The sequence below is a fragment of the Microtus ochrogaster genome, chromosome 1, assembly GCF_000317375.1.
Source record: "Microtus ochrogaster isolate Prairie Vole_2 chromosome 1, MicOch1.0, whole genome shotgun sequence".
Lineage (NCBI taxonomy): Eukaryota > Metazoa > Chordata > Mammalia > Rodentia > Cricetidae > Microtus > Microtus ochrogaster.
The window spans coordinates 25,024,309-25,033,861 of record NC_022009.1 but is presented as its reverse complement, the minus strand read 5'-3'; the positions used below and the strand labels follow the sequence as shown (position 1 = coordinate 25,033,861).

Below are 9,553 nucleotides of genomic sequence, written 5' to 3'. Positions count from 1 at the left end.
TACACAGATTATTAGAGATGGGTTGATCAGGATATGAGAATTAGCCAGTAAAGGCTAGAGCTAATGGGCCAAGCAGTGTTTAAAAGAAAAAAAAAAGAAGCCACATTTTCCTGATGACTTACACAAGTATGCCAAAGTTTGCATATTAAAACTTTTTGAGATAAAAGGATTGGCAGTCTGCTCATCATTTGCTTTGAGGATTTCATTAGATTTTGAAGACCCCTTGTTACTTGCCCAGGATCAGGATTCTGACTACAGCCCATGGATATTATTCCTTTGGAATCAGAATGTCGAGTGAGCAACATGACTTTGGTGGACTCAATGTTTTCTCATGACGAAGAGCTGAAATTCTTGGTACTTAAATGTTGCAGGACTGTGGTTATCAGGAAAAACCAGGAGTCAGCTGCTGGAGTGAAGGCTGGCTAGCTCAGAGGGGCAGGAAAGCACCTGGCTGACCTCCCTCCTCAGCCCATGTCCCTCCCTTCTAATTCCTGTGCCCCCCCTTCTCTCTCTCCATCCTCCCCACTGCCTCTTGATCTCTATGTTTTTTTTTTCTGCCAACTGTTGCTTGCTCTGCCTTTTAACCTATGGTTGACTTTATTTAATCCTGCTTACAATATTCAAGCAGAAAGCTCTTGGATTAAAAGTGTGTGCTACAGGTTTTCCCAGTAAATAATGCAATCTTGGGGTTGACAATGTGATCACATATCCTGCACACTCTAGGTAGATGTTGGAGTCACAGGGAACAATGTATCACTCTTTTAACATAAAAAGAATAGGCGTTTGGGGGGCTGGAGAGATGGCTCAGAGGTTAAGAGCATTGCCTGCTCTTCCAGAGGTCTTGAGTTCAATTCCCAGCAACCACATAGTGGCTCACAACCATCTGTAATGGGGTCAGATGCCCTCTTCTGGCCTGCAGGCATACACAGAGACAGAATATTATATACATAATAAATAATAAAAAAAAAGAATAGGCGTTTGATCTTGAGATCTTGGCAGCCATGTGAAGGCAAGGTTGATGGTAAGTGGGCTTGTCTATCCTATGTACATGGAAGTTTGTGGCAATTAGAATATTCATTTAGAGAGGCAGAGCATGAATCCCAGAAAGCATTTAAGTTCTGATCTTATCTGAGTGATCTTTTGCCACTGGGACTCAGTTTTCTCTCCTGAGGATTAGATGGATCCATGTTTAGCACTTACCTCATGGTAAGTACTCAGCAGAGCACAGCGATTAGCTGAATAAATGAGCTGAATGTTCAGTTAGGACTCCATGTTTTAATTGTTCAGAGACTCTCTAATTGTCAGCAGAAAGACTTGAATATTAACAAGTGTATTTTTCTTTTCTGAGTCATATGATTTCCAGAAGAATATGGTCCTAAAACTTGATAAAGAGTTGTGTTGTTGTCTGTTTTTGCTTTCTCTTTTACTCTTTACTCATGACTTTTTGAGGGGACCACCACCCAACTACCAAATAAATCATGGACACGCAGGCTTAATTCTTAATTATAATATGGTTTATAATTAGAATTAAACACTCAGTCTTAGCTTGGCTTATTTCTAGTCAGCTTTTCGTAAATTATCCTATCTTTTTGCCTCTGAGCTTTTAACCTTTCTGTATATCTTTCTTTTCTTCTTACTCTGTGGGTGGCTGGGTGGCTGGGTGGCTGGTGGCTGGGTGGCTGGTGGCTGGGTGGCTGGGTGGCTGGGTGGCTGGTGGCTGCGTGGCTGGGTGGCTGGTGGCTGGCCCCTGGACCTCCTCCTCCTCTCCAGATTTCCCCATCTGTTTATACTCTCTTCCTGCCAGCCCCACCTATCTTTCTTCTTGCCTTGCTATTGGCCAGTCAGCTCTTTATTAGACCATCAGTTGTTTTAGCCCACTGAGGTGTTTTTTTGTTTAGGTAAAAAATTCATAGCTTCACAGAGTTAAACAAATGAGACATCAACAAAAACAACACATCTTTACATCGTTAAACAAATGTCCCAGAGCATAAACAAATGTAACACACCTTAAAATAATATTCTACATCAGAATTGTAGGAAACATGTCCCAGAATCTTTTATTTTAATTAAAAAATTTGGAGGGTTGTCTTAGTCACTGTCCTGTTCCTGTGAAGAGACAGCACGAGCACAGCAACTGTTATAAAGAAAACATTTAGCCGGGTGGTGGTGGCTCACCTTTAGTCCCAGCACTTGCGAGGCAGAGGGAGGCAGAGCTCTGAGTTTGAGGCTAGCCTGGTCTACAGAATGAGTTCTGGTACAAGCTAGGGCTACACAGAGAAATCCATTTTTAAAAAACAAAAACAAAGCAAAACAAAAAGAAAGCATTTAATTGGGGGCTTGCTTACAGTTCGGAGATTTAGTCTGTTATGGTCATGGTGGGAAACATGGCAGCACACAGGAAGAGATGGTGCTGGAGAAGGAGCTGAGAGTTCTACATCCAGATCCACAGGCATCAGGCAGAGAGAGAGAGAGAGAGAGAGAGAGAGAGAGAGAGAGAAGAGAGAGAGAGAGAGAGAACCTCTCTTTTGAAACCTCAAAGCCCATCCCCAGTGACACACTTCCTTTTACTATGCCAATCCACTTTTAAATATTTGAGTTTATGGAGGACACTCTTTTTTTTTTTCTTTTGGTTTTTTTGAGACAGGGTTTCTCTTTGGTTTTGGAGCCTGTCCTGGAACTAGCTCTTTTTTTTTATATTTATTTATTTATTATGCATACAATATTCTGTCTGTATGCCTGCAGACCAGAAGAGGGCACCAGACCTCATTACAGATGGTTGTGAGCCACCATGTGGTTGCTGGGAATTGAACTCAGGACCTTTGGAAGAGCAGGCAATGCTCTTAACCGCTGAGCCATCTCTCCAGGCCCCTGGAACTAGCTCTTGTAGACCAGGCTGGTCTCGAACTCACAGAGATCCGCCTGCCTCTGCCTCCCAAGTGCTCCAGCACCGCCAGGCTGGAGGTCACTCTTATTCAAACCATTCAATGGTAGAGACTGGGAATCTATCTTTAACAAAACTGAATCTGAGCTGGGTGGTGGTGGCGGCACATACCTTTAATCCCAGTACTTGGAAGGCAGAGGCAGATGGACCTCTGAAGTTAAGAGGCAGGAGAAGTCTGAAGTTTGAGGCCAGCCTGATTTAAAAAGCAAGTTCCAGGACAGTCAGGGCTACACAGAGAAATCCTGTTTCAGAAAACAAAAGAAACAAAACAAAACAAAAAAATGGATGAAACCTAATACATTATTCTATTCCAAATAGTCTTCATTTCAAAAGACCCTTTAAAAAAACCAAATCTAATTCTGAAGACCATGTTTAGAAACTACTGCAGAAGAACCTTTATGGCCTTCCTATACTAAATAGACCCTATTGTATGTGTGTGTGTGTGTGGGGGGGTAAGTGTTATAGAAAAGGTTCCAAAGGAGTTATGTATGCTACACAGTGTGAGGCTGTTAAATACTACAAAAGGAAGGCATCCCGAGCACAGGAGACTGGCCAAGGACCAGTCAGTGCTCCATAGGTGAGGCCTATGTAACTTGTCTGAAAGCCAGGCAGCAAAGTAGGTAAGATACAGATAATGTCACATAAGCACCAAACAGGTATCGAAGACAGACGATGTTACTGGGCGTTCTGGAAGAGAGGTTACTACGGGACAGCAATGTGAAGAACAACTTCCTGTGGAGGTGAGGAGGAACTGGCCCTTACAGGGTGATCACGTTCATATTCGTAGTACAAGGGCATGGGACCTGAGCGAAGACACACAGGGGGCAGGCACAAGTAGGCAGGAGGCTGTGAGTTAGACTGGGCAGTCTGGAGAAGTTCGGTGGCAACTGGGAGAGAATGAATGTGGCTGGAGCCAACTTACGGAGGACCTGGAATCCCAAGCCAGGAGTTGGGACCCTAAGCCATATCTCACCTTCATGTCTTCGAAATCAGTTATCCCCATCTGAGGCAGGTTGCAGCAGTTCACGTAGATGAGTTTGGGACCATTGATGAAGTTTGCAGTGAAACACTCCTGTTGGTACGAGAAGAACAGCACTTACACAGGTACTACTATAACTGGAAGAAAAGAGGGACAAAATCACATTAAAAAAAATAATAGCCAGGTGGTGGTGGCACACGCCTTTAATCCCAGCACTCGGGAGGCAGAGGCAGGTGGACTGCTGTGAGTTCGAGGCCAGCCTGGTCTACAAGAGCTAGTTCCAGGACAGGCTCCAAAGCTACAGAGAAACCCTCTCTCAAAAAACCAATAAATAAATAAAATAATAAAAGGCTGAGTTAAATTCCATACAGTGGCTTCAATCTGCTTTTGCATGTTGTCACTATTTTTTTTTTTGTGGGGTCCGATCTAAGGAAAGGTGTCACTCTCGAGCCCAGGCTGACCTGGAACTCAGTTGATAGCCAAGGCTGGCCTCCATCCTGTGGTGATATGCCTGTCTCTGGTCTCCTAAGTGCTCAGATTACAAAATTGAGTTACCATGCTCAGTCTCAAGGACATTTTGGGGTAAAGGTTTCAGATCCTGTGCTTTGTCACAACCTAATGTCATAGTTGGCATCAATAAATTAAGAAGCACATACTATTTTTGATAAAGCTAATTTGGGATGATAGCTAACAGGCCTTAATACTCTGAAGTGATCATGCTACATATGTCGTATTGGGCAGCCAGTTAATAATGACAGCACAAATTCAGGGCAAGGGAGTTGCCACTGAGACATCTTGACAAAATGTTAGCCTAGGTGTGTTAAAAATATAGATTTCTATGAAAAGAAGACTTCACACATTTTTTATCTTTATGCAGACAATGAACAGAATTATAATAATTTGGATGAATAGGAAACTGACATAATCTTTTTTTCTAAAATACAATATAGATACCAGTGATAGGGAAAACATGTATGTCTAATATGTGTTAATGCACTGGGTTCAATCTTCACCACCACACACCCAAGACAGAAAAAGACACACACAATCCAAAATTCACTTTCCCCACAGTCCACGACATATCTGCATTTCTAGTGAAAAAGAGGCAAGAGAACATGTCAGTTGAGAGAAAAAAAATGGGATCGGAGGATGTGCCTTCAAAAACCATTGTTTTCGTGTACCTTGTATTGAGGGAAGCCTAGCTCGCCAATCCACTCTGCAACATTCTCTGCGGTCCACTTAAGGTGTTCAAATGGTGGGCTCACACTTTTGTTGATCTTGGTTTCATTCTCTGACCCCTGGGGTAAAACTACAACTTTCTTTTCAGTAATTGAATCTCTCAATTCTATGCAAGACTCTGAAGCAGGATCGGTTGGATGTACTTCATTGATTTCAGTCTGAAGCACTTTGAGGAGTTCGTCGTGAGGTTCATAATCTGTACCGCCTGATTCAACACTTTCTCTGGGAGAGCTTACCATAAACTCACTTTCAGTTTTAGCCTTGTTAGTTTCTTTTTCTGCCATCTTTTTGTGATATTCGGGAAATACTAGCTCATCCTTGCCTACAGGATACTTAAGTTTGCTTGGTCCTGGCCTGTGGTCCTTGGGAAGTTCTGTAGCTGACTTTCCTGGTTTGGGTTTGTTGGATAACTCTAGCTCCTTGGTTGGTGCTGGTTGTGACTTCTCTTGCACTTCTGGTTTGGTCATCTGTGGTGGCCCTTGACCTGTTTCCTCAGTTGATTTTTGTAGTTTCTTCTTTGGCAAATCTGCATCCATCTGTTCTTGTAGCACTGGAGCCTTCTTCTTACTTGACTCTATTAATGTTCCCTTTGATTCTGACTTCTCACTTGATTTTCTCTGCTTTTCTTTTTGACCTGCTGGTTTCCTATCCTCTGATGTCTCTGGAACTTTCTCCTCAACTGACTTTTTCTGTGTCTCCCCATGGACATCAGGTTCTATCTCTTCTGGGAGTCCCAGAGCAGCCACTTCCAGTGTCTCTGGAATCTTTTCCTCAATAGAACTTTGTGTTTCCTTTGGAACTTCTGATGTCGCCCTTTCTGAGAGCTCTAGCCTTGCTTCATCAGTTGGTTTTCTCGATTCTTCCCCAGAAAACTCTTGCTTGAGTTTTTCCAGTAGTGCTGGAACTTTCTCTTCAATTGACTGTTTTGGTTTTTGGCCTGGGAATTTTGGCTTAATCTGCTCAGGCTGCTGCTCGGTGCCTATCTGCTCTATGGACTTTATTCGAATCTCTTCTGGAGGCTTAATATCTACTTCCTCGGTAGATTTTCTTAGCGTCTGGCCTGGAAACTCTGGCTTAGTCACCTCAGATGGCTCTGTACTTTTCTCTTCAGCTGACTCTTCTTGCGTCTTTGTAATTTCGGACTTGGTCATCTTTAATGGAGGTAGATCTTCCTCTTCAACCGATTTTCTTGGTTTTTCACTTGGAAAATCTACTGTGTTTTGCTCTGGACCTATTTCTTCATCTCCCTTACTACGAGACTGCTTTGGAACCTCCTGCCCAGTCTCTTCTGGTAACGTCAGTATTTTCTCACTGCTCATAGCCACTGGAGTCTTGGTTTCTGTTGGTAGTTGTGTGTCTGTTTCTGCAGGTGCTTCTGTGAATAGTAAATCAACTGAAACGTCTGGTGGTTGTAGGTCTGGCTCCTCATGTTTCTCATCCACTGGTACCTCCAAGTCCTCTCTTCCTGCTTCCCATGATGTCTCTAACTTCAACACTTGAGTTATCTCTGCTTCAGTTTGGCTAGGTAGGTCCATGTTGGTCTCCTTGGGAATTTCTTCTTCTGGCGTCCTGGCTGACTCTTGCAGTACGTTTTCTGCATTCCCTGGCTTCCCCTCTTCAAAGTCATCTTCCTCAGTTTTAAATTTCTCTGGCTCTCGGTCAATCTCCGGGAGCATCTCAGGGGTTACCTCTACCACGGTGTCTGATTTGAAAGTATGCAATTTACGAGATCTTGGAGATTTAGTTCTTTTAGGCTCTTGAGTTTCATCTTGGTCAGAATCATAATCTTCTGGGACTTCGGCCATTACGCAGTCAATTGACGCGCCCAAGGCCTCCTAGCAACTTCAACTTCCGACAGCGTCTCTATGGATACCACGATTTCCGGCGGTGTCTTCCTGACTCTTCCAGAGATTTTGTGGAGCCTTACAAGAGTCGACCGTAAAAACAGGCGATCAAAAGCACGTAGTAAACTACCCCTCCCCGTTCCCCCGGTCGTCCACGTCGCCAGCTTCCACTGGCCAGAGCTCCGGCAGCTCCCCCCTCTCCACGCCGCCTCGCTTGCTCCTTCCGGCCCCGGGCTCCGCTCGGCTCCGCTCGGCTCTTGGCTGCCGCGCTCGCTTTGCCTTCGGCTGTTTCCGGAGCCGCAAGCGCCTAGCTGCGGTGACGCTCCCCGCGCGGGCTGCAGATGTCGGACCGGCAGGCGGCTGAGGGGCCGGCCTTCTGGAGCCCCGCTGCTCGTCGAGGGTCGGCTGGAGGCGTCGGGGACCGACAGGGAGTGGAGGGGAGCCAGGAGGCCGCTTCAGGTACGCAAAGGCCTGGGCTCTGGAAGGGTGGGTACCGCTGAGCTCGGGGCCGCGCTCGTCGGGCGACCAGTATCCCTACCGCCCTGGGGCCACGGCTGCGCTCCAGGTCATTTTCTACTCCTTTTCGAAACGTCTTAGTTCCTGTCGTCTCGCTTCCTTTCGTAGACCAGCCGGGTTGGCAGTCCGGCTTCTTCCGCCGCACCTCCTTGGCGTCCGTCTGCGTCTGTGTCCACCTCGGTTCGCACCGCGCTCACCTCCCGCCCCAGCCTTTGGCTCCGCGCGCGACCCCACCTTTGTCCCCCCCCAGGCTACCCTCTCCGCCGGCTCCTGCCGGCCGTCTTCCTGGTCGCCCGCCTTCCTCTGTCGGAGCCCCACTTTGCCGCCCCTAGGCCCCCCGCGCCCAGCCGCTGTCCCCTGCATCCTTTAGACTAGGAGAGATGGAGTGCAGCCAGAATTGGGAGGTTTTGAAGGAGCATCGTAGTCGGAGCAAAGGCAGGAACTAGAGGCTGCAGTAGAAATTTTGGAGATCTCTCTCATTCTCCTGTTGTGCCAGTGTGTCCATTTCGGGCCACACAAGTTCCTTCGTGTGAATTTACTTAAGTGTCTAAAGACTAAAGGGACAGCATACCACGCTGTCACCTTTCAGCCTTGTGATCATCACAGGGGTGTGCCACTAAAAGGATACTCTAGAGGGGGAGCGATCTGGTCCCTTTAAGTAGCAAGTAACTGGTTTTTGAGCTCTGAAAGTGACTGAGGCACCGCCGTGGATCCTGGGTGCTTGGCTGGAGTGTGGTATCTCTGTTTTAATGACCTTGGACAAGTGGCTTAACTTCTAAACGCGTCTGAGTTTCCTCTTTTCTAAGATGTGGGTACTAAAAGTACCCGTGTCTCACAGCATTGGTGTGAGGGTTGTATGAGCCCCTGTGACTGAAGTACTTGATCTGAAACCCAAGATGCCCGTGTACAAGGTAGTTGTCTGGAATGAGAATAAAGTCTGTTTTTGCTCGGCCGAATTTCAGAGCTGCCGCAGAGGTATTCCTGAATGTCCTTTTCAACATGTGTCCTTCATGCTTTTCTAAAATCTCCTATGCCGTGGTGTTGCTACACACACACATTGGTTTTTTTTTTTATATTATGGTACTATATTTGATATTTTGGTAATAAAAAATTCTAATCAGGGTGGACTGTAGCTCAGTGATTGAGTTCGTATGTGAGGTCCTGGGTTAGACCCTAGCACCACAAAAAGAAAAAGAAAAAAATTCTAAGCATACTTTCTGAAAGATGATAAAGGCTACACAAATAAGCCCTTATATAGAGTTATGAGGTATATGTCTCATAAACTCCTGTCCCCCATATATGCCAGTATTTATAAATTACATATACTTGAACTTTTATTTCCTCATGAGTTTGTCGTGAACATACTCAAGTGTCTTTTTTTTTAAATCAGACCTGTTTTCTAACATATTCCTGGAGTACTCTTAACACGTGGTATTTAAAATATTTGTTGGGCTGGGAGTTTGGCAACTACTGGCTGAATCTGTAGGTGAAGGTCTGATTGCAAGGGTTTGACTGAACAACCAATAGTACCTGGGCTAGCCAAGGCTGCCCCTGGCTTAGTGGTGAAGCTCTGATACCACGGGAGACATTTGGCAATATCTGGGAACGATTTTGGTTGTTGGAGCGGGAGGCAATGATCACTGACAATTACAACAAGCCTTCCGTGCTGCTAAAATGTCTGTGAAGGTCTGCTTAAGGTATCAGAAACGCTGCTTTTGAGAGAAACTCAGGCCTGGACTTCAGCTGTGTCTCCAGAGCTCAGTGGGGGTGCGGTTTGAACCAGAGTTTTTTAGGCTTGGGAGTAAAAACCTTAAAACTGTTCAAAACTGGGAGTTTGCTCCCACATTCCAGTAGAAAATGAGCCGAGTTAGTAGAGATCATAAGAAAGAATGAGGGGGAAGCTGCTTTTGTCACCTGCTCTTAGAAAACAGCAGGGAAAATGAACAGCTACTCATTTGAGTATTTCAATGTACCTTATTCCTTCAGGAGTTCATCAGCATCCAGAATAACAAGTACTTGGTTTGTTTTTTCCCC

At 45.4% G+C, this 9,553-nt stretch overlaps 2 protein-coding genes across 4 annotated transcripts in view; one reads left to right on the top strand and one right to left on the bottom strand.

Annotated features, from left to right (window-relative positions):
* Samd15 (sterile alpha motif domain containing 15) overlaps nucleotides 1-7,065 on the bottom strand; it is an 11,796-nt gene extending 4,731 nt beyond the window's left edge. The window contains exons 1-2 of the mRNA XM_005343401.3: nucleotides 5,102-7,065; nucleotides 3,915-4,013 (exon numbers count right to left, since the gene is read on the bottom strand). Of these exons, the coding sequence (XP_005343458.1) occupies nucleotides 3,915-4,013; nucleotides 5,102-6,964 (1,962 nt within the window). The 5' untranslated portion in view covers nucleotides 6,965-7,065. The remainder of the gene's footprint in view (nucleotides 1-3,914; nucleotides 4,014-5,101) is intronic.
* Nucleotides 7,066-7,273: 208 nt separating this feature from the next.
* Tmed8 (transmembrane p24 trafficking protein family member 8) overlaps nucleotides 7,274-9,553 on the top strand; it is a 31,538-nt gene continuing 29,258 nt past the window's right edge. For all 3 annotated transcript variants that reach the window (XR_003377134.1, XM_005343400.2, XM_005343399.2), the window contains exon 1: nucleotides 7,274-7,462. Coding sequence is in view for 2 of the 3 variants with exons in the window: in XM_005343400.2 (XP_005343457.1) it covers nucleotides 7,345-7,462 (118 nt within the window). In the remaining variant the exon portion in view is untranslated. The remainder of the gene's footprint in view (nucleotides 7,463-9,553) is intronic.